The sequence below is a fragment of the Orcinus orca genome, chromosome 4 (genome assembly GCF_937001465.1).
Source record: "Orcinus orca chromosome 4, mOrcOrc1.1, whole genome shotgun sequence".
Classification (NCBI taxonomy): Eukaryota; Metazoa; Chordata; class Mammalia; order Artiodactyla; family Delphinidae; genus Orcinus; species Orcinus orca.
The window spans coordinates 80,110,572-80,134,872 of NC_064562.1; the positions used below are offsets into that span (position 1 = coordinate 80,110,572).

Here is a 24,301-nt window from a genome sequence, read left to right on the forward strand (position 1 = left end):
TTATGAGTTCAATAAAATCTTTGGCATGCGCTCATTTTATATTTGTGTGAGAATCATGATTATACATCCTCTTTTAAAAAGAAAGTATCCTTCAACAGTAACGAGGGCGGACAACATAAACGGGCAAATGCTTAGGTGGGTGGAGGCAGTGGTGGTAACGGTGGAAGCTGTCTTCCAGCGGCTTCATTTTCCTGAGGACAGGGATGTGACACAGTCAGCAGAATGGGAGAGTGAATGGACTGGGGAAGTTTAGTACGACTGCAGCAGTGAACACCACTTGAGGTTAACGGCCATTAATTCGAAGGGGGATGTTGGTGGACTGTATTTCTCCAGCCACAGTTCAGTTGCATAGGTGCACACACCAAGGAGGGAGGGTTGAATTTAACCAGGGGTGTGCCTTGGTTAAACCACCAGGAAGAAGCAATGTGGGGCGGCAAGAGAATTGGGGATATATACAAAGAATGATTAGAGTGATTCACTTAAGCAGGGTAAGGAGACATGACTTAGAAAAGGTGAAGGACTACGTTCTATTGACAGACTGGAGGTCCCAATGGGGTGGAAAGACTTGGAGTTGCTGTACTAGAACAATAAGCTGGGAAGACAGGAGCTGGTAATCAGAGAAGCAAAATATTCTCTCTACTTGGGGCCAGCATCCTAGCATCTGGACAGACATTCTACTGTTTGAGGGTCACTTACCTGTTAACCACTAGACTCCTCTTTTAGTGTGTGGAAGCAGAGATGTTTTGCATAGAGTGCTTACTTCCCCTTCTCCTAGTTTAATTCTTATGGTCTTTCTCAATGAGATGATTCCATGAAATCAAGTTTTGTTTTCTTCAAGAGTGAACAGAATCTGCAGACAGACAGGCAGCATGATGAGCAGGGTCTCTCTGGAAGGTTGTGCAGTCTGCGCACTGCACAAAGGACCGCAGGCTGAAGGGTGAGTGGGCTGAGATACAGCTCAAGCTCCGCTCACTGAGCTGCAGTCCTATCACCAGCTGCCTTTTGTGTCCACAAAGGTTCATGCCCTGCTCTTGTGGGGATGTTCTAGAGTAACGACTTACCTAATTCACAGAAAGACGCTATGTAGACCAAGGAGCCCTGATAAAAACTGCACATGTGCTATGAGGCTTTACCCAGAGGGCTAGGCTCAGGAGGCAGATATGTCTTTCTGTAGAGAAATCTCTTGTGTTCTTTTGTCCTCTAAGCATTTCAAGTGTTCAGAGTCTTTTTGAAGGAAGAGACCTGATATTATGTGCATAGAGTAGCTCTCTGTTTCCCCCAAACCGATACATGGCTTTCTAGATCATTGGTATTTGAGAAAAATGATGAAGTATGCATCACGTGAATTACTTAGGGATCACTGCCACCTCCACTGTTTCTTGTCCATTTATCAGAAAAATCTTAGACTAATGTAAGACACTGATAAATATCAGCTGAATATTTTTTTTTCTGATAAGCAATGTAAGCGAGTGGGCAGAAATTGCTTAGATAGGTGTAAAAAATTTCTACTTGCTCATTTACTATTTTAAGACCTTTAATACAACAGTTCATTTTGAGATATGTTACTTATCAATGGTCTTTGAATTTTCAGGTAACTTCAGTTATGCAAATGTTTACAGTCTCCTTAAACTATCCATTAAGCTTCATATAAAAGTACCGGCAAAGGCTTTTTTTTGGGATAGGAATTCTAGCAATAACCACTCATTCAATTAAAAACACAATACAGAACAAAGCTTTGTGGAGACAAAATAATCCATGCTACTGAAAGCAAATGTTAGTATAGAGGATGCGCTACAACTTGGAGACTTAAAAACAAAGGCTATTTTCAGTACACTTTTCTAGGCAGTAGCTAATCCAGGGAATGCTGTCATGAGGTAGTTCAGTAACATTTTCCGAACTTAATAGTAACAGAGAATTAAAGAGTAAAGCTATTCAACTAAGCCAATAGGAAAACCAAGAATCTCCAGCCCCAAGCTATTTCTGGATTATCCATGTGAAGAATCTGCAGACTCTCTCTGGTGTTCTCCCTTTAGGCACATGGACTCTTTTTACCAGCACAAAGAGCAACGTTGACTGTGATCTTGCAAGCACAATTCTCAATTATTCTCCACGGCTGAGCTTTCATCAAAGACCACACAACTTTGTTCGGAGCCTCTTTGAGGACATCACTACTTCCTTTTCTGTCGTCACCTAGAAACGCAATGTTTGGGCAAGGAAGGGGGAGGGAGAGTAGAAGACAGGAGAAGCATGAGAAGGATGGCAAGAACATGGGGAGCACAGAGCTGACTGGGAACCCTCTCTCAGGGCCCGACAGGCTTCTTCACAGGGAATGCTCATTATTTTACTTAAAAGTACAATGAAATTCCAGAATAGCAGACAAATTCCTAGTCTAACCTAGTATAAAACCGTATGCTAAAGCAAAATACATTTTTCTCCCCAAATAATATGCTAAAATTATTTATGCCATTTGTGTGGCAATTAAGACCAAAATGCAATATGCTTTACATTTCTGGTGTAGAAAGTTTTGTTCCTGAGTCCCGGTCCTGAGGATGGCAAATCTAAATGATAAATGAAATGACTATGTCATTTATTAGATGGAATAGCTGATGGAAGTGGTATTTGATTATTGGGGAGAAAATGCTACTTCAGAAATCTAAGCACTTTAGAAAATGTGCTGATGTACATACATTGAAAGTTGGGTTAAAAAGAATCTGTTTACCAGCTTCGGTTTACTACTGCAGAGATGCAGGTTGGGAGGATATTCTTAGACTGTGCCTTCCATGCGTGTCTGGTTAATAATGAGGTGCTTTCCCCCATAGCATGGTACATCTTAGTGCAAAACTTTAGTACCTAGTAGACTATAAGAAGATATCTGTGTAAAAGAAATAAAGTTAATACCTCAGCCAGTAAGCCAGTAAATCTTATGCTGCACGAATGTGCAGTTTTTTACTGTGTTGCTCAGGCTATAGTATTATTTTCTACTTTCACACCATGCAGTTATATCCCCTTGATTTAATCATGGATATTTTCTTTAACATAAGCTATCTTAAGTGTAAACTTCATTTTTAAATATCTTCAGATTCATTCTATTAGTTAAAATACACTCAGGCAGACATTAATCCAATTTGAATAACTACATATGAATGAGGTTACAGCACTATCCAATACCGAGTGCAAGTCAGTTCCATTCATGAGGGTTTTTTATGCATAAATATAAAAATATTTTATTTCAGATGCTTACACTTTTAAGGTATTCCCTAGAAAGGGATGTCAAAAAAATACTAAATAAAAGAGGTTTCAAACTTTGTTAGGCTATGATTTGAGGGGGAAATGACTATTGATGGTTACATAGCTGGAAATCTTTGTGGTAATAAGTATAAGCTAACTTCAATCAACTCACTTTTCCCAGAATCCATTGGTGTGAAATTATACATTGTTGTTATTTTCAAAGGCTATTCAGCTTTGACTGATATGCAACAAGCAGTTACTGAGCATCTGCTATATTGCTTATTGTGTAGTCTAGTTAATTTGTCTGTAGCAAAAACAAAGCCACAGATGACCTTATCTCTTCCACTGTGTGTGTGTTTGTTTGAAGCTGTTTGTATATTCTTGATTAGTCTGTTTTTGAAGCAGCTTGGAAGAGTCTCATCTACTTTTTAGCATTTGGTTGCTTTCATAAAGCATCTTAGAAAGCAGACATAGCACTCCCAGGTCTGCCAGAAGTATTTCTTCTCTGAAGACTCAATTTCTTCCATTGTTTAAAAAAATTTTATTTATTTTGCCACGCTGAGCAGCAAGTGAGATCTTAGTTCCCCAACCAGGGATCGAACCCATGCCCCCTGCAGTGGAAGTGCGGAGCCTCAACCATTGGACTGCCAAGGAAGTCCCAAGACTCATTTTCTTGAGTGGTATTGCTTTGCTCATGCACTGAAGACTTCTGGTAACAGAAATGGACCAGAGAGTTTTAAACAGTTCTACAGAAATTGTACTTTGGTCTCTAGACTTCGTTGTCCTTGGGAATTGGAACTGTCACCTGGTGTGCATTCCTCATAACTGAGATTATCTTAAAACAGAAATGGTAGGAAAGCTTTCCTGTGCTTCGGGTAGGAGACGAATTTGCTTTTGTAGAATTTGTGGCTGAGGAAAGCAGACAGGGCCTGGCTGAAGAAGACATATGTTACCACGAGCCACCAAGTTAAGTTGTGGAAACCAAAGGTGACAGCCATGGAAATGTAGATCATCAGCTCTGCCAAGTAGTTAGGGGAAGAAACGTATTCAAACCAGTCTCCAAAAGGGATTCGGTGGTTACAGTGAATGACCACTCCTGAAATGGAAAAAGAAGATACCCTGAACATTTGAAGTTGCCAAAACGAAGTTTTACCACTTCACCCTCCAAATAATTTATAAAACTCATTTAGAAAAAGGTGTCACAGACCTGTACAAACCACCATCCTGTCACACCTCCATTGTCATTCTACTACATATTAAAAAGTCACATGCTGAGGTTATACTAACAACTGTAAATAAGTTTCTCCAACAATCCTCCAAGCTATTAAGAACTCAGACACCAGAGTCAGACTGCATGAGTTCAAATCCTAGCTTTGCCACTTACAAGCTGTTTAACTTTAGATAAGTTACTTAACCTCTCTGTGCCTCTCTTTCCTCATCTAAAAAATGAGGATAAGACTGTACCCGCCTAAAGCGAGTACTGTGAAGTTACATATAAAGCACTCAGAACAGGGCTGGCACAAAATAAGCACTTGATAAACGCTGAATAGTACTATTCCATTTTTAATATTTCAAAAAGTCTAATAAAAACTGTAACTGTGATAAGTCAACATAAGTTAACTAAAGAGTCAAGGTTTTTTTGCTTTAGCTGGAATGATACTAACTCGGCACAGTAATACTAGGGCTCACATGCTGGTTAGACACATATATGCAGTGTAGGCCCCAAAATGTGGGCACAGAATAGAGTTGCAGAATGTCAGGGCTAGATGGTGTCAGGGAGGTCTTTCAGTAAAATGCTCTCATTTTACAGATGGGAAGATCAAGACCCAGAGAGTCTTGTCAAAAATGAGCATTGGAGGGCTTCCCTGGTAGTGCAATGGTTGAGAGTCCGCCTGCCGATGCAGAGGACGCGGGTTCATGCCCCGGTCCGGGAAGATCCCACATGCCGCGGAGCGGCTGGGCCCGTGAGCCATGGCCGCTGAGCCTGCGCGGAGCCTGTGCTCCGCAACGGGGGAGGCCTGCGTACCGCAAGAAAAAAAAAAAAAAAAAGAGCATTTGATAGATTAGTCAACTAATTAGGGCAGGAAAGAAAAGAGAGAAGTAATATGTACATCTAACTTCTGAGGGCTAAAATCCACATGCAGTGGTTCTAAAAGATATCTCACCTGCTTTATTTTTCCTGAGATTGCCGAGAATGACGTGACACTTATACTGATGGACAGATGACCAGATGAACATCATCATTCCGAGGATATGGAACCACCGAGCTTGCATCAAGAGATTTTTCCCTATCACGTAGACTACAGAAATAAGAATTAACTTATTAGCCAACTCTGAAAAATTTCAGAGGCTCAGAGCATTAAAACAATCATATAATCAGTAGAACACCATTACCTACTTATTCTGTTCTTCACGACTGGAAAATCATCCTGCTATAATTTCCCAAGTACAGAGGGGAGAACAGCATCCCTGTGGATGAGGGAGGTGTGCTCCTCAGCCAGGGGCAGCTTCAGGGGCCCCTGGCAGAGAATTCCATATCAACACATTCTCTTGCTCCTTCTTCAAGTGCTTCAAGCACAGGGGTCAGCTCTGTCTCCCACTCTTGTGATGCACTCTTGTGTGGTGAGACTACTTAGCATTTTTATTTCTAAGCCTGGTTTTATGTCCTCTTTCTTACAGTCCGTCAGAAAAACACTTCCTAAAGGATCTCATCCCAAGCCATTTCTAAGGAAACCTTTAATGCTGACTTGACTGGCTCTGGCCAGTGAAGAAAATCACTGGAAGTAAAGGCTAACAGTGGAACTTCTCAAAAAGAGGAGAAATGGAAACTGCAAGATAAAGACCAAAACAGTATCCCTTTCTGATTAGAGAGAATCTAGTCAGAGAGATTTCGTTTCAGGAGTAGAAACACTCAAAAGTTTCATCTTCTTTCTTCTCCAGCTACCAAGAAGACGTGAAGAATGCAGGTTTTCTAAGGACTGGCATTAGAAAAACAAATTAAGGACTTCCCTATGTTCAGCAGGAAGCAGTGAGGCTAGTCAGGGATTTGACTGAAAAAACAAAGCTGTCCATTGACAACGGGGAAGAGCCAGAGGCTCTGCAGCCAAGAGGGAGCCCCTACAAAGCTGATTCAGCTAGGAGAACCAAGGGTCAAGCTATTCCATATGGGTACCTGGAGGCAGGACTCAGCTGACAGCTAATGACTAATGACAGTCCACCAAAATCTAATTGTGTTAATTTCTTTTAAAAACTTGCTTTCTCTAAACAGTCTACCATAGTCTCTTAATGTTGACTAAGTTTAGCCATTTAACTAAATAGTTATATTTTTATAAGTTAAAAATAAACAGAATATGAAAAATAGTTTTAAATCAGAGGGCTATAAGAGCAAGTCACCACAGGATTAAAAGTTGAAGCAAGTGTCTGAGAGTTCATGTTACAGCCAAGTCACCTACTCTAAAGGCAGAGAAATTACCTATGAGAGAAAAAAAAATTTTAAGAGGAAGTTTTGATACAGGAAAGGGGAGGCAGGAGGAAGGCTATTTACTGAGAGTCTAATCTGTGTAGTATTTAGTTATTCATTTATTCATTCGTTCCTTATTGAGTGTCTACTGAGTGTGGCATCTCTCACAAGGGATAAAGCAGTGGGTAAGTCAGGTGAGGTCCCAGTCCTCATGAACTCACACTCTAGTAGCAAGAGATGAAACGAGTAAAAAAATCAATAACCAAGATAATTTAAGGTACAGATGGTACTCTGAAGAAAAAACAACAGAACAATGTAATGGAGAGTGACTGGGGGTGGACCCTCTAGATTCTGAAGGCAAGGAGATGTGAAGATATGGGTAGTTTACAGATACACTTTCTTTCCACTTTCACAAGAACCCTCTGAAATCAGTGTATGTCCCTAATTCCAGATGAAGGTTCTGAGGCTCTGAGATGTTAATAAGCCAGAATTCAGACTCAGGCCCATCTGAGGCCCAAGCCCCTGTCATTTCTATCAGACTCTGCAGCTGGCAAATGCCCCAGTGTTCTCTTCCAATGAATTCCTGAAACCAGTCCTCCCCATACTGTCCCAGATGATCTCCTGAAGGACAGGTAAGTGAAACACAAGTTTCAGAAAACTTCAGAAAGGAGTGTCTACAAGCTATTTTGTGGGTGTCTCAGCAGCCTTTCCTTGACTTCTTATACAGGAAGGAAGGTGGAAGTTGGGGTCCAGCCAGCAGAGGAAACTCCAGGATATGTAATGCTAACAGACTGCAAGCTAGTGGGTTACCAAAGTGCTTTGGAAAGCTCCTTTGGGTAAAAACCTCGGACTGTTCTCCAGGAATGACGGCTCAAACCATGACATGGGAGGCACAAGGATGCCACAGCCGAAAGCTCAGGGAGGAAAAACTGACTTACGTTCAGAGAAATTAGATGGAGAGATGCTAACTGAGTGGCTGGAGCCAATAAACAACTCAGGAATTGAGAAAGAGCGTCAATAAGTCATACTTTAAAATCGTTCCTTGCGCCATGGAGGCCACGGGCTGTCCTACAGCAACAGAGAGAGAGGCCAATCAAGGGGCACTTGACACTGAAATCAAACCTGAGGAGAGAGCTCACTCACTGAGTACTGGAAGTATCCAGACCATGGGCTCAATTTACAAGGAGGGATAGGGCAGCTTTAGGAAACAGGGAGACTTGGGCTTAGAGAAAACAGCTGTGAAGGACCTACCCTAGAGCGTGTGGGTTGACGGATACCAAGGATGCGAGATGAAGTTAAGCTCAGCACTAGAAAACTCATTTCCATCACCCAAAATGACTTGAATTCTTTATGATAAGCATGCACTGTTTTTACAAAAACCATGGTCAGATATGTCAGATATCCAATCCTCCCTCTCCCCCATCCCCCAAATCACATTTCATTTCCTCCTCATAAACAAAGTCATGATTTTGCTTCCCTCTTCCTGGCTAGTGAGAGCTCAGAAGTGTTAAGGCACAATTTTGATTTACCACAGTGCTCTTTTGTCCTCTCCGCTCAGGCTGCCTCACTTGAAATAAGCTTTGTTACAACGGGAACAATCACAAGAACGAGATGGCAACAAAATGGCTCCCTACCTCCTCTTCAAATCCCAACTATTCACCATGAGCTCAGGCCACCCTTTCCTCCTCTGGTATTCCATGAGTTCACCCTGCACAACAACTTTCCCTTCCCCACCCTCATCCCTCACCCCTCCACCCCTGGATGATGAGGCTTTGGTGAGGCAGCTTGGCTTGCTGACCCTTTCTCCTGTTCCAGTGTGTTCCCCTGCTTCCTGTTCTACTCTTGACCACACTGCCTCTTCCTTTCCAGACTAACTCCACAGAAGTTCACTGACTTCAATCCCACTGATGGAAAACCCACATCCCACTTCTTCATCCCTAAACCAGGCCTCCTGAAGACTTTGCACTTTATTCTCTTTACTGAAGGCATTGCTGCTTACATTGGTATCTCTCAGGTTTTAGCAGTTATGGTTGTGATGTGCATCTGCTAGGCACCCTTGGGCATGCTGACTTTTTAAAGCTACAATTAGAGCCCAAACTCCTCAAATGCGAAGTGAACTCCTACTTTCTAACTTCCATAATGCTTGGTGGAATGCTTCACCCAGAGTCCCTCATATACCCAGTGACTCAGCTGACAGACCCCAGCAACCACTCACCATTCCTGCCGTCCATTGGCACTTGGCTCAACACAGTTAGGCCAACAAGGACATAGTAGACAAGTCCAAAACAGTACTGCACGACGTGAATCATGGCATTGGAGAAGACACTGACATAGAAGCACTCGAAGAGTCTTCGTAGGCTGTGTAGCCACAGAAACACTAGCACTAAGAACGCAGACAGCGCGAGCTCACCCCCTACAATTCAGAACGGAACACACTCAGCATCTCTCTCTCCAGGACCAATCCAAAGTTATGATTTCCCCTACTGTTAAACAGGGTATTAAACAAGATCAGAGCTTGGAAGGGGCCCTAGATATCATCCAGCCTAACACCTCCTTTGTTTGGCAATGAGGGAGTAAGCCAAGTGAAGTCAAGGCATTTGGCTCAAGGTTACACAGTAAGCTGGTGACAGAGCTGAGACAGACTCGGGTCTCCTGACTCTACGCTGTGATGTGAAAGCCTTCTGGGTTACATGGCTGTGAAGGGATCCATGCTCTCAGAACCCAAACTCCATGGTCTCTGGTCCCTGGCACTAATCCCCATCTGAAGATAGTCAGGAAGAGTTCCTGGATGACCTCTGAGCAAGGACTCCTGGTGGGATCCCTGAGGTCAGGGGGGAGAAGAGACACAGGCATATACGGAAGCAGAAAGGGGGATGGGAACAGAGACAGGAAGAGTTATGCATTTCTTTCCGTATTAAAAAAAAAAAAAGAAATTATACTTCTGGGGGACTGTGAGACTTGAGATCTATCTTCCTATCTGCCTCTCAGCCCTCTGCCTCAAGAGAAGTCAGAAGAAATGCTGGTTTTTAAAATGACATAAAATCTAGATGTTTTTTAAAAATGTTATCACACACATAAAAATACAATAAGGACACAGCCTAATGAATTTTTGCGAAGTACACCAGCCCATCCCACCCATACGACCAGCCCCTACATCAAGAAACAGAACACAACCAGCACCTCGTGCTCCCCTCCAGGCACTGCCCCTCCCCGCACCCTCCCACGGGTACGCTCTATGGAGACTTCTATCACACAGATTGGCTTTGCCTGCTTTTCTCATTTAAATATAGTGAAATCTAGTTCTAACTCTTCAGGAATAGGATAAAACAAACAACCAAATACAACTCCTCACAACCACCCTTCAAATATCAGAACCCAGCCAGCCCCCCCAGTAAGCAAATGAAGAGGTAAAGTTTTAATGGGTGAAGTGGGATTCACCGAGGTATCTTTCCCTCCCAAGTAGGATCTGCATAGCTTTTTCTTTCCGTCATCTTTTGCAACAAGTTCCTCTGGTTATACAGAAAAGGACTGTTCCTAGGAAGCCAGCGGTTTGGCTGCTGGAACAAAGGACAGAGATAGCACCAGAACAATTTGTTTCTAATTCTGCCCCTCTCCTGATGCCTGATATTAATTGAGGCCACTTTATGGTTTTCACCTTCAATTCCTTACCTTTTAAATTGTTCTGTGTATCCTTTATTCAAGGCACAGTGAGGCAAATTTAAATGCTATTTTGTAATCATCTGATCAACAACTATTTAGTCATTTTTTTTTATATAACCAAAGCCTCACAGCATAACAAACATTTTTAACCTGTGATCAAAAAGTAATTTTCTATCAAATTTCTGGAGTCCAGAGGCATGATTGTGGTTGGAACTATATATATGATAAATGTTTCAAGGCAAACCTGAGGGATCCTAAAGTACTAAAAATATCAGAGGGAGAACAGCCAGTCCTGTTCAGCACAGCACTTGCTGGGAAATCAGGGATGAAGAGCTGACTCTCAGCTCTGCCATGATCTCAGTGAAGGACTTGGGGCCTTCCCCTTGGCCATCTGGCTGTGATCCACGCGGAACCCTTTCTGCCCCACCCTTCACTTCCCAGCCCCGCCAAGAAGCTGAGAGTGGCTATGAAATACCGAGAACACCTCCCTGCAGGCAGGAGAGACAGGAACAGGATACAATGGTTGGTATTAGCCAGAGGAGTTGTTACCTCGGAATTGCGCAGCCCCAAGAATTCTGAGTAAATGATGAAGCCAGTTTGGAAAAGGTGCTCCCACAAACAGAGACTGAGTAAGGCTCCAAAGCAGGAAGCCATTCCACAGCACTGAGATGATATAGAAGTGAGAAAAATACCTGCGGAGGGAAAACAAGTTAGGTAATAATCAGAGTGGATCCACTTTAAGCCTTTATACAGGAAGACTATTTTTAGTTTCCCTATCCTCTTTCCTCCATTCCGCAAGTATAGCTTTGCTTTTTTAATAGAACCTGAATCCTACAGATGTTCAGATTTTTGAAATTTCCTTTCAAACGATGGGACTGGTTAACTAATAAGAAAAAGAGGCTTCCTAAAGTCAACAAGAACATGAATGACCTTGTTAAACTTAGATGCAGGGTTAATTAGCTCTCTCTTATCTTCAGGTAACAGGATTGGGCTCAAACTCAAAAATAGGGGCCCCAGGGCCTGGCAGAGACAGCCCAGATTGTGCTAACACTAGCCAAATCTGTGGAAGATTTCTAAATCTCGAGTGATATTGCTGCAATAGCCGTACAACTGTTACACAAGATTTGCACAATCACAGGTTCTCAGGGTTGCAAGAAACCTTAAAGGTCTTCTGATTCAGTGTTTTCTTAAATTGTGTTGATCTAAATTACTTTTATAATAACATGACAAATATTAACTCATAAAACTAGCTATCAACTCCTGATGGGTACCGCTCTCATACAAATACAAAACATATTTTGCAATCAACACAGTAACGAATGAAATAAATAAAACCACAAAACCAATAAAAGTTGAAATTAGCAATGTCAATTTAACATGAAAGATTATGCTGGTTTCCTGCAAAGGAATCACCTAATATGGCACGAGGGCCTAACATGCGTTTTTGAGGTCTCTTTACCTATACCTCTACTATTTTTCTTTAATCAAATCAATGCAAAATCTTTCTGACACGGCAGGGTGCCTGGAGGTCACCTGGCCTTCCCTGGTCTTCAATGCATCACATTTATATTAAGCCCTCCTTGTCTCATTAATCTGTGATGCAGTAAGACAGCCTGGAGTCAATAGGATTACACATAGATTCAGAGACTCCTCTTCCAGTTGATTCAGAGTATGCTTGTATGTACCAGACCTCACAGTCCCCCAGACTATGCCCACAACCCGTCTGACAAACACTGATCTAAGCTGACCATTCCATAGCAACCCACTTATTCTCCCCACTACTGTTACAAATTCTATCACCAGATCTGTCCTCTCTGAGATGTCCTGTTATTCTGGATTCAGATCTTCTCTAGGCTCAAGAGCTTAGTTTCCTGCAAAGTTCATGCATGAGTGTCAAGTCTACCCCCTCGTCCCCACCCTGGGCCCCTGGCCTTTGGTTGCCTTCCAGGGTCTTCCGTAAGACACACTTCCTAGAACTGAGCCCAGGTCTGGTCTGAGCCAGCAGAGCAGAATGGCAGCTGCAAGGTGCTCTGCAGGCTCCCATGGAAAGGGGAAGGGCCAGCTTCTGAGAAGCAACTTTCAGCCGCTTTACCTACTTCATGTTTTCAAAACAATTTACTGAGCACTTAAAACATGCTAGGTGATGTTCTTGGAGCTGGAGACGCAGCAGGGAGCAAACTGAGCAGGTGGCTGCCGTGATGAAGTTTATCTTTCAGCAGACAGTCAGCAAAGGAACCTGTAGACATCTAGCCCAGTGCTGGGTGAGGGAACAGAGACGGTGCAGAGGGGAGGCTATTCTGGGTGAGTGGTCAAGGATGGCCTCTCTGGAAGTGACACTTGGCTAGAATGAATAACCTTTGTGAATTTCTGAGCAAAGAATGTTCTAGGCAGAGGAAACAACCACCACGAAGGCCCTGAGGCACAACAAAGGACACATGTGTGGAGGGTGCTAGGGCATGAAAAGCAAGGGCAGACCCTACAGGGCCCTGTAAGGACACTGGCTTTTTTTTTTTTTGCGATACGCAGGCCTCTCACTGTTGTGGCCTCTCCCGTTGCGGAGCACAGGCTCCGGACGCGCAGGCTCAGCGGCCATGGTCCACGGGCCCAGCTGCTCTGAGGCATGTGGGAGCTTCCCGGACCGTGTCCCCTGCATCAGCAGGCGGACTCTCAACCACTGTGCCACCAGGAAAGCCCAGGACACTGGCTTTTAAGTGGGATGGGAAGGCATCTGAACACAGCAACCTGAAGTAATACTTTACGTTTTAAAAATCCTTCTGGCTGATGGAAAAGTTCTGGAGATGATGACAGTGGTGATGGCTGCACAACAATGTGAATGTACTTAAAGCCAATGAGCTGTACACGCAAAAAGGGTTAAAGTGGAAAATGGTATGTCATGTATATTATATCACAATCAAAAGAAAAAAAGAGAGAGAGCATTGTTCATTCATTTTGGTCTTTTTTAAGTTAAAAAAAATCCCCCTGGTAAGGAAAGAGCCTCGTCCAGTTGTGGGGAGACCAGTTAAAGAGTATTTCATTTCATCTTCCCAACAATCCTGTCAAGTTTGCATTATATTTACATGTGGCAGCTGAGAAAACTAAGGCTCAGAAGGTTAAGTTACTTATCCAAGGTCATGCAGTAAGTGGCAGTGTTTGGCTCCACACTCAGCCCTGATGACTCTGAAGTTAAAATCACACGGCTGTGCTCCTATTCATGTGATCTAGACTTGCCGGAACCTGCTTTTCCAGCCCTATGTTACATGTACCAATTTATACCAAACCATAAGTCAACCAAATTACTCAAGAATGTTTGATATAAGATGCTAAGCCACATTTTGCTGTGCCCTACTTGTGCCATGGGGTTTTGATTCACAGGCAGATTGTTTTTCTTATTCCTACATTTTGCACATTCTATCTCTTGTTTTGCTTGCCTTATTTCCTGCTACAGGAAACGTGTCCTACTCTTAATTCGTGGTTACATCTGTTTTTTGAAAAGACCCAGCTCTAGCCTCAAAAGCAGATCTGAAAACTCTCCTTCCTTCTCTTCTAGATGCTCTCCCTCTTTTTCCCCCCTTGGCACTTTGCTTAACTGAAGTGAACCCCTGGGAGCAGGGATATGGGGACCCTTATGGTAGCTCAGGGCTGGGCACCGAGCAAGCACTCCTCTGACTTAACAAACATTTTGGTGCTTAGTATAAGCCAGGGACTGCTCTAGGCTCTGGGGATAAAGCAATGAACACAAAAGACAACAGTTCCTGCCCTCATGGAGCTTATACTCACAGTTACACACAGAAGTAAAATTTACACCATGTCAGTAGGTGATAATTGCTAACAAGAAAACTAAAGCTGGGAAGAGACGAAGAAGTGCTGGGGATGGTAGTATTATACTTTTAAACAGGGTGGGTAGGGCAGGCCTCGTTGAGAAGGTTATACCTGAGCAGAATTATAGGAAGTGAGGGCATAAACCATCTGGCTATTTGGGGGAAGAGCTTTCCAGGTAGAGGAAAGGCCTCTACAGGGCAAAGGCCCTGAGGGGACAGAAAACAAGCAGAGAGACCCAGAAAACTGGATTGGTGCCACACGGGGGGCAAACGATAGGATCTCAGTGAGGTGGTGGGGACAAGACTGTACAGGGTCTTGGGCTCTTCCTGGGAGTGAGCTGGAAGCCACTAGATGGTTCTGGGACAGGAGATATCTGATCTAACACTACTTGCTGATCGCAAGAACTGATCCCAGGACCAGTTAGGGGAGTCATAGGTTTAATTAAGGAAGGAAACCAATGGTTCCTGAGTTCTGACGAGGTGCCTGGCCCTGTGCCATGTGCTTTAATGTCATAACCACCTGTATGAGGAACAGGTGCTATTATGCTAACACTCTAGACCATACCACCACCTCTTGCCTGGAGCACCCTTAACGGCCTCTTACCCAGTCTTCTCCACACAATGGCTAGTCATCCTCTCAAACATAAATCACATAATGCCATGCCCCCTTCCCCATCCTAAAGCTGCTTTCCACACACTCAGAATAAAATCTAATCTCCACTATGGTCTGTAAGGCCTGCTGTCTGTCCTGGCCTCCCAAAATGAACTCATCTCCTGCCCTGCCCCTTTCTGATCATCCTTTCTAGTGTTGTCATCGGCAACCCCATCTTGCTCATTATCAAGTAACCAGGCTGGATTTCCTGTGAAGCACTTACTACCATCTGAAATTATTTTGCTTGTTTTACAAGATTTGTTTACATATTTACCGTTTTACAAAAACAAAGGCTCCAAGGAACCTAGAATAGCTCCTGGCAATAGTAAGTACTCTATAAACAATGGTTAAATAAATGAATGAAAGAGAAGGTACCACATCCAAAGTTACTCTCAGAGAAAGCAGTCAAGTTAATCAACAAACCAATTAAAGCTAAAACCTTTTTTTTTTTTTGATTCATTCAAAACATTGATCGAGGACCTTATTATTATCAGGCATTGAGCCTGGGATATGGTAACAAACAAGACAAATGTAAACATATGGAGTTTACAGTCTAGAGCAGGGATTCCTGACATTTTTCTTCCATCATGCACTCCTTTGGCAGTCTGGTGAAGGCTACATGCCTAAAAGACATAGGGATAAACGAAACCAATTATGCTGAAATATAGGTAACACAACCACTAAGAAACATTTGTAATATATGTGCTTCTTAATTAATGTATTAAATAACAAGATATAGTGGAGGATAATACAGTATTCTTATAGTGAAAATAATGTTTTGAGGTCTCCTCAATATTTTTAATATAACATTAAAAAACTTGTCACAAAATTGCAGGAATTGCTAATTCTACTGTGGTTTGTTGATTACACTCATCATTAAAGTGCCAAATTTCAGCTAGAGGTTAGTGAAATAAAGATGTAATTTTTTCCAATCCAATTTGCCCCAAATTCTATCCACAGATCCCCTGGACTGCGGGTTAGGACCCCTGAACCCTAGGAGGGAAAGTCTGGATGGTTCTCTTTGTCTCTACAGCTCAATTCAATTGCAATGTTTCTATAACATTTTGAAATATTAGAAACAGAAGTACTTCCATATACACTATGCAAGTCAAGAGCACTGTGATTCACGTTCGAGGTCATGTATTTATTCAGACTTTCTGGGAAATCAAAACTCCAGGAAGTGCTTCCCTGGTGGCACAGTGGTTAAGAATCCACCTGCCAATGCAGGGGACATGGGTTCGAGCCCTGGTTCGGGAAGATTCCACATGCCGTGGAGCAACTAAGCCCATGTGCCACAACTACTGAGCCTGTGCTCTAGAGCCCGCAAGCGACAACTACTGAACCCGCATGCCACAACTACTGAAGCCCGCAGGCCTAGAGACTGTGCTCCGCAACAAGAGAAGCCATTGCAGTGAGAAGCCTGCGCACCTCAACGAAGAGTAGCCACAACTAGAGAAAGCCTGCCCGCAGCAACGAAGACCCAATGCAGCCAAAAATAAATAAATAAAATAAATAAATTATTTTTAAAAATTAAAAAAACACAAAAAACAAAACTCCAGGAACCAAAAGAAAACAAGAAAAGCAACTATCACCTTAATTTAAAAAAAAAAACAAAAAACTACCAGGCAGGGGTAATGGAATCAACATTCCATGAATTCAATTAAGGTTTAATTCTTTCCTCTTTAGGAAAAAATAATCCCAAACAAATTCACCTAAGCTCTTGGGTGCAGAAACGTGATATACAGCTGCCTATTTCTAAGTGTAAAAATTACAAGCTTATTTTCACCTTTAAGAGTACTACTGAATTCTGAACAAGGAAAAATATTTAAATATAGCATCTAGACATTTTTGCCTTTCATGACTGGCCTGGATTTGCTGCACCTTCTCTAGTATGAAAAGAAATTTTAGTTTAAATTTAGAAAAAAGACCAAACAAAACACCATGGAAGGGTCCGTTCTAGAATTCTGGAAGAAGAAAAACACATAAATTATTTCATAATATAGCAGAAGTTACAAGGAGCCCAAAGAGTACCAATTTTGTAGTAAAGAGTAAGGGAAAGGTACAAAATTTGTTTCTTGGCCGTCAAATATAACGACAGACCGGAGTAGTAACAGGTAGGGTATGGGTGCCAAAGAGGTAAGTGCAGGGAATGATTTGAAATGTGCCCTCTACTCCAGAAACAGTAGTACCTTTTTTAAAATTCAGAAAATAAATTGTTAGAACTCACACTCTCAAAAGAATTTTTTTCTTCACCTTGTAACACTAAAAAAATGACAATCTAGGAATGTTCCTGCTATGAAATAGAAAAGTACTACACTCAAAACCTGATGAAAAATAGGATGACCGGAAATTTTAGCTTACAAAGAGCTTCTAAGAAATAGGAGGTTTAATCACTGTGTGTGAATCGTCTACTTCCCAGAGCCTCATTCCCGTTACATTTCCTCAGAATGACCTAGTGCTCGCTTCTCAGTGTTAATACCTGATGAATATTTCTGCAACAGTCAAAAGTGGGAAGCCAAGTTTATTTAGACTCTTTCTTGTCTGCAGACCTGGGGCACCGCCTATGCGAGGTTTAAGGGAGAACCAAGGTGTTTTAATACATCAGAAACCCTATCACATTTCTCCAGATTCCTTCCTAAACGCCAACTTAGGCTGTATCTCCAAGAAAAGCCACTGCTATATTCCTACCGTCTAGCAGTGTTTGGCTGACTCTTCCCGGTAATGTTCTGAATTTAAAGAAAAGCAAACAAAAACCGAAACTATAACAAGCCTTACAATTTCTGAAAGAATTCTATTGAAGTCCTAACGATTTAATCTCTCGTTGAACTTAGTTATGAAATCTGCTGAAAGTCAAATGGGGCTTAGGGACCAGGCTTGCCTAAAATGTGCCATCTTGGGGAACATTTCTCCAGGGGCACCTGCCGAGATGCGGGTAAGGAGCGTCAGTGCGATCGAAGGAGGTGGGCGCCAGTTGGTGACCCGCGTCTCACCCTTCATCCTAACTGTTTAGAGTTGGGAAACAAATACGGGACACAGAGGCGCGAAAGGAGGGCCTGCCTTCATTTTTAGTGAGTTCCGGCGACCTCAAGTTAGCTTATGAGCCCCTAGAGTGCAGGAGAGGGGAAACAGGAGAATTTTGGGAAACTTTAATTTACCGCCTGGTGACCGGGCCTAAATTGGGAAGCGCTGCCATTTACCCCGAAGGAAAGGCTACGTGCGGCCAGAAGTTCACGTTCCTGCACCCCGGAAGGTGCGCGCGGCTCAGCACCCTCGGTGTCGACGGACACTCGCGGCATTCAGCCCCCAGCTCCACGCAGCGGACGCGGGCAGAGCCGGAGGGCGGGCCGGCGTTGCGCCGCGTCGAGGAACCCGCCTGGGCCTCCCGGGCCGGTCCGCGCCGGCCCCGCCAGCCCCGCGCCCACCTCTGCTGCCCCCTACCGGCTGCTCGAGCGGGGCGCCCCCGGCTCTCCGCGTCTAGGCAGCCAGGACTCGCGCCCGGGCGCAGTTACCTCTTGGGGACATCAAAGGCCCGACAGGCGGCCGGTCGCGACGGCCCCCCTTCCTTGGTTTTTCCATAGCGGATCAGGTCCTGGAAGAGCGCGCAGCCCGGAAGCAGGCCGGACGGCACGAGCTGCAGCAGTAGGGTCAGCAGGAAGGCCGCGGCCAGCGTGAGCCACACGGCACGCAGCGGATTCAGCGCCGAGAGTTCGGCCCCCGCCCAGGGAGCCATGGCCGGCGCACCCGGCGTCCACGCTCCCCGGGCCCTCGCCACCCGTTGGCGGAGGAACGGCCACTCGAGCGCGGCGCGCCGGGCTCAGCCGGGCGGGACGTGGGTGACGCAGCGCAGGGCTGGGTCGCGCTCGGCCCCGCCCAGGACACGCCTCCCAGGAGGAGGCACCGCCCCGCCGCGCGGAATTCTTGGTCTGCGTCTTGCTGGAGCTTGTTGGTCGCTCTAGCACTGGTCTGAGTCGGGGTTCCTATATGGAACCCCAGAAATACGACTCAACAGTATGATTTAAAGCAGCGGAACGAACAAGACCACGTCTGCAAGTCTTCACTGCAGCACTGTTTTCATTGGAAAAGTGGAAACAATCCAGAATGTTCCACGTTAAGGTATCTAGCTAAATTATGGTACAATAACATTGGAGTATCATGAATCCATTAACATAATTATGAAGACGGTCGAAACACGGAAAACTGTTTATGATAACTGAAACTGTAGATTAAGCGGAAAAAAAAGACTAAAATATATAGCTATGATTGCGAACAACTATATTAATATGAATGTGTGAATATATGGATGAAGAAGGCGGGTCATACAAGAAAATGAATAGTTGTATTAGGATGTTAGGAATGTGTATAGTTTAAACGCGTAAAGTAGAAAGTCAAGACAATTGCACGGACAAAAATGAAAGTGGTAAAAATTCTATTTTAAAAACTGCAGTCCTCTCCGTACTAGAGTTCCACTTCTTAGAGGCAAAGTTTTTAACACCATCTGCCATTTCTGATATTTACTCCGTGTAGTGACTGCTATTTTTATTGACTCATCAATTTTAAACAACATTGATTTTCAGTTAGGACAAATGTAAATTTAACTCTTTTACGTAATTTTTTTAAAGCCTTGAAAATGTCAGTGCTTAAAATATTGTATGCCTCTTATATGACAGGTATCGTTTTGCACACCAAGGACAGAGAGGCTTACAGGACAATGTCCCTGCCCTTCTGGAGCTTAGGTTCTTGAGGTTGGGTGGCAGGTGAGGGGTAGGAGAGGGGAGTGGCCGCCCTTACCCCAGGGTGATACCCTACATTTGTGTTGAATGAGCCACAGGGAACTGGGTAGGAAGGTTATTGTGGCTTGAACAGTCCTTTGGAATGTTAAATGTGCCAGCTTCTTAAGAGTTTTGGTTCTTTGTTCAAGGACGCTTCAGCCTTTACCAGTGACTTGAGAAACACGTGATAAAGGTTAGTCAAATTGGCCTTCCAGCTGGGACAATGAGGTCTCTCTGTATGACCTAGGGTTTCATCTGCAGGGGTCACCTCTTCATTGTCTCTTCACTGTTCTTAGGTTAACCCCATAGAAATGCTGCTGGACTATCTAGAACATCTTTCCAGACAAGCTACCTGGAAGTTCATTGCAGGGATCAAGTTTCCTGAGTGGGAGGTTCTCTTGTAGTATGTGTGTGTGTGTGTGTGTGTGTGTGTGTGTGTGTGTGTGCGCTTGAATTTTAGTTAGAGTTCACAGCTCATATTCAGACAAGCCCCCTGTAGAGGGCAGTGGCTGAACAGGAAGCCACAAGTCAAACCCTACTGTAAGCATTTGTAAATGTTGAAATGCTTACTGGAGTGAGTTATTTCAAAAGTGGAAAACCAGGCTAAAGCCTGTTAGACAGATCATCGCCAAGAAGTATCAATCAGTTTTTGTCTTTCTTCATTTAATTACCTGCACTGTATAATCAGCAAACCTCTGGCTTGGCCTGCAGTAAATGACAATGCCGTTTTTCCAGTTGTTCAGGCCAAAACCCTTGAACTCAGCCTTGATTACTCTCTTGCTAAATACAATCTGTCAGCAAATCCTGTTGGCTCTACCTTCAAAATATGAAACGAAAATTCAATCACCTTTGGAGTCAGTGCTTTCCTGAAGGCCCTAGCTAGCTCAATAAATAGGAGAAAGAAATAACAGGTCTACAGACTACAAAGTAAGAAACGAGCTGTTATTATTTGAAGGTAATATGAAACTCCAAGAGAGTCTGCAGATAACATATTAGAACTAATAGAGTTTGGTAAGGTTGGATACAAAAATCAGTTTCTAAATATTGGTCATTTTTATTTCTGAGCAACAAACAGAAAATAAATGCTTTAAAGATAACATTTTCAGTGGCATAAACTTATGTGTCTAGGAATAAATCTAATAAAAGGTATGTAAATCTTCAAAGAAAATAAAATGTTACTGGTATTAAAGAAGACATATTTAAAGGGAGAGATATACTAAACTCACAGATCAAAAGACTCAATATAGTTAAAATGAAAATTCTCCCCAAGCTGATTATGGAATAAATGTAGTACCAATCAGACCCCAGCTTTTTATGGAACTTAAGAAGCTGATTCTAAAATTTATATGAAAGTAGGAAGGGCTAAAGATAGCTAAGGTACTCTCAAAAATAAAAAGAGGACTTGCTTCATGAGATAACAAGACCAATACAGAGATGTAGTAATTATGTCAGTATGGTGTGGAAGCAGGGATAGACGAAGAGACAGTGGAGCATAATGGAGAGTCCAGAAACAGAACCTCCTCCCGCTTCCCACACTCCCTTTATATTTCTCCATAGCCTTTGCCATGCCATGCTGTGCCATATGCATTCATTTCTTAATTTAGGAAGCACATTTGTACCTCCTGGTGCATAGTGTATGCTCAGTAATTATCTGTGGAATGACTGAACAAACTTACTGAGCCTCCACCATGCATAAGGTTTTATACAGTAAACTATGGGATGGGGTCCACAGGGCCATGATCATAGGCTCCTTGAACAGCATATCAGAGTGAAAACCTGGGGGCTTTGGAGCAGACACACTTGCATTAGACTGACTGCTCCATTACTTACAATCAGCTATGTAACTTACAGTCACCTCTAAAATAGAAGCACAGGGTGTTGTGCAGGTTGAGTGAAATTATGTATGGAAAGCTTTGTACACAGAATAGGTCCTCAACAGGCGTTAACACTCTGCATTATCCTCATCTGTACATTGGGCACGATACAATCTTCCTTAAGGAGATCCAATAAGATTCTTCCAGATGAAAACACCCCACGCACCACCTGTCACACAGATGTTCAAAAATGCTAATTTCACATACATTTGAAAAAATAACCACAATGAAGAAGAGAAAAAGGGCTAAATGGGTGGAGGGGTCATTTCTAACTGGCGTGGTCAGTGAAGTCTTCCTGAAGGAAGCTAGATCTTGAAGGATGGTGAGAGTTCCTAATAAACGAAGAGCCAAAAGGGAACGAGAACCTTTTAGACTAAGGAAATGGCATCAACAAGGTCCTGTTTTGGTGGTGGTGGTGCATCAAATCTCAGTGAAAAAAGTTACCTTTGTTCAGCATTTGCAAGCAGATGCAGCGTTGACATCAGCTGCAAGTGTCTCTGATTTGATGCCACCGCTTCTCTGACTACATGATTTGGCTTCCCCTGCTGAACAGAAGACCTAGGTGTACAGCACACTATGTCTGCAGTATTTAGTCAGCAGACAGCGACTGAATTTTAAACAAAGGAGTTACATGATTAGACCTTTCAGTTCAATCTGGCAGCAGAGTGGAGAATGGATGGGATTAGGCTGGGGGCCAGGGTGGGTGAGATGAAAGGCAGGAGAGCAGGTAGAAGCCTTTGTAAAAGTTTTGTTGTGGCCTAAAGGAAAACTGTGCCCGTGGGGTGTGAGGAGTGAATGCTTCTGAGACGTGTGGTTTGCTGCTTTTCCTTCCCAGCCTGAATTCATGCTCTATTGGTGCTTTTTTTTCTTTTTTTAAATAAATTTATTTTATTTTTGGCCGCGTTGGGTCTTCACTGCTGCACGCGGCCCTCTCCAGTTGCGCAGAGCGGGGACTACTCCTCGCCGTGGTGCGCGGGCCTCTCACCATGGTGGCCTCTCCCGTTGCGGAGCCCGGGCTCCAGGCACGCGGGCCTCAGCAGTCGTGGCACGTGAGATCTAGAGCGCAGGCTCAGCGGCCATGGCTCACGGGCTTGGCTTCTCCGCGGCATGTGGGATCCTCCCGGACCAGGGCTCGAACCCCATGTCCCCTGCATTGGCAGGCGGATTCTTAACCACTGCACCACCAGGTAAGCCCCTATTGGTGCTTTTTTTCTACTTCCTATTACACACACACACACACACACACACACACACACACACACACACACATCAGTTCTCATTCCTGTTCGTCTCTTGCAGTGGCCCTGCAAATCCCCAACCCTGTGTGGACCCAATCACCCACTTTCTATCAGAGCTACTGAGCAGGATGGGCTCATTATAGGATTGTGACCTGAACTCACGGGACAGCCTGAGCCACCTGACAGTCCTTTCATTTGCTTTTGTCAAATTCCAAGCCCATCATCCTGTACTGAGTCTTCACAACCTTCTCCATCCAAATCACCTGGCACTTTGCCGTATCACCCTTTGCTCTCAGAAGGTTATCTGAATACCTACTTCACAAAAAAGGTCTTTGGGTTGCACTTTATGCACCTGTGGTTATATTGATGGCCACACCTGTCTTTACCTCCTTTCTACCAGTCAGGCCTGAGCAGGTGACTATAATCTGACTGCCTGAATCTTGGCACAGTTGCTGGGCTTGCTCCTCTAGCTCTTATCAGCATTCTGCCAGAGTCTTGAAGGTCTCTGGCTTTATTTCCCTATAACTGAGCCTGGGGCCCATGGCTTCCCATTCCCTCAGCCTGTTTGCTCTCACCTGTTCTAGGTCAATGCCTTTCCTGCCCTAAGGTCCAGTTTTGCCTTATGCCTTCTATTCCATCCCATGTTATGGGTTGAATTGTGTCCCACAAAAAATTTGTATGTTGAAGTCCTAGCCTTCAGTACCTCAGAATGTAACATTATTTGCAGATCATATTTATTCATTCAATATATTTTTCAAGCACAAGCACTTTTTGTTACCATATGCCCTCTTCCCCATCCATTAAGAATAATCTTCTCCCCACCCTTCCATGCTCAACCCTGCTGATGGGACATGCCTCAGGGTTTTTTGTTTTCTTAATTAATAGACTTGACTTTAGAGCAGTTTTAGATTTATAGAGTAATGAGCAAAGTATAGACAACTCCCATATACTCCTTTATTATCCTTTTAATGTCCATGGGATCTGTAGTGATGTCCCCTCTTTAATTTCTGATATTAGTAATTTGTGTTCTCTTTCTTCTTTTTTTAGTTAGCCTGGATAGAGGCTTATCAGTTTTATTAATTTTTTCAAAGAACCAGCTTTCAATTTTGTTAATTTTCTCTATTGATTTCCTGTTTTCAATTTCATTGATTTCTGCTTTAATTCTTATTATTTCTTTTCTTCTGCTTACTTTGGGCTTAATTTGCTCTTCTTTTTCTAGTTTTCTAAGATTGGAACTTAGATTATTGATTTAATTTTTTAATAAATTTATTTATTTATTTTTGGCTGCACTGGGTCTTCATTGCTGCATGGGGGCTTTCTCTAGTTGCCGAGAGCAGGGGCTACTCTTCATTGCGGTGTGCGGGCTTCTCATTGTGGTGGCTTCTCTTGTTGCAGAACATGGGCTGTAAGCGCGCAGGCTTCAGTAGCTGTGGCTCGCTGGCTCTAGAGTGCAAGCTCAGTAGTTGTGGTGCATGGGTTTAGTTGCTCCACGGCATGTGGGATCTTCCCGGACCAGGGCTCGAACCCATGTCCCCTGCATTGGCAGGCAGATTCTTAACCACTGCATCACCAGGGAAGTCCTGATTATTGATTTTAGATCTT

At 43.5% G+C, this 24,301-nt stretch overlaps 1 protein-coding gene and 1 long non-coding RNA gene across 5 annotated transcripts in view; one reads left to right on the plus strand and one right to left on the minus strand.

Annotated features, from left to right (window-relative positions):
• Positions 1–1,516: 1,516 nt before the first annotated feature.
• Positions 1,517–18,659, minus strand: SRD5A3 (steroid 5 alpha-reductase 3). Of its 2 annotated transcripts, none has more exons than XM_033425406.2 (5): positions 18,328–18,659; positions 10,898–11,040; positions 8,904–9,101; positions 5,394–5,528; positions 1,517–2,190 (listed from the first exon to the last, which is right to left on the minus strand). In XM_033425406.2, the coding sequence occupies exons 1-5, from the start codon at positions 18,546–18,548 to the stop codon at positions 2,030–2,032; spliced, it is 858 nt and encodes a 285-aa protein (XP_033281297.1). In that variant the 5' UTR covers positions 18,549–18,659; the 3' UTR covers positions 1,517–2,029. The 2 variants fall into 2 exon arrangements, with proteins under 2 accessions (XP_033281297.1, XP_004268310.1); XM_004268262.4 differs by lacking the exon at positions 1,517–2,190 and adding an exon at positions 3,746–4,324 and having other exon boundaries at positions 18,328–18,656.
• Positions 18,660–18,750: 91 nt separating this feature from the next.
• LOC117200823 (uncharacterized) overlaps positions 18,751–24,301 on the plus strand; it is a 133,160-nt gene continuing 127,609 nt past the window's right edge. The window contains exon 1 of one of the 3 annotated variants that reach the window (XR_007477035.1): positions 18,751–18,931. This is a non-coding gene — a long non-coding RNA (uncharacterized LOC117200823). The remainder of the gene's footprint in view (positions 18,932–24,301) is intronic. The other 2 variants (XR_007477036.1, XR_007477034.1) reach the window with 2 other exon arrangements.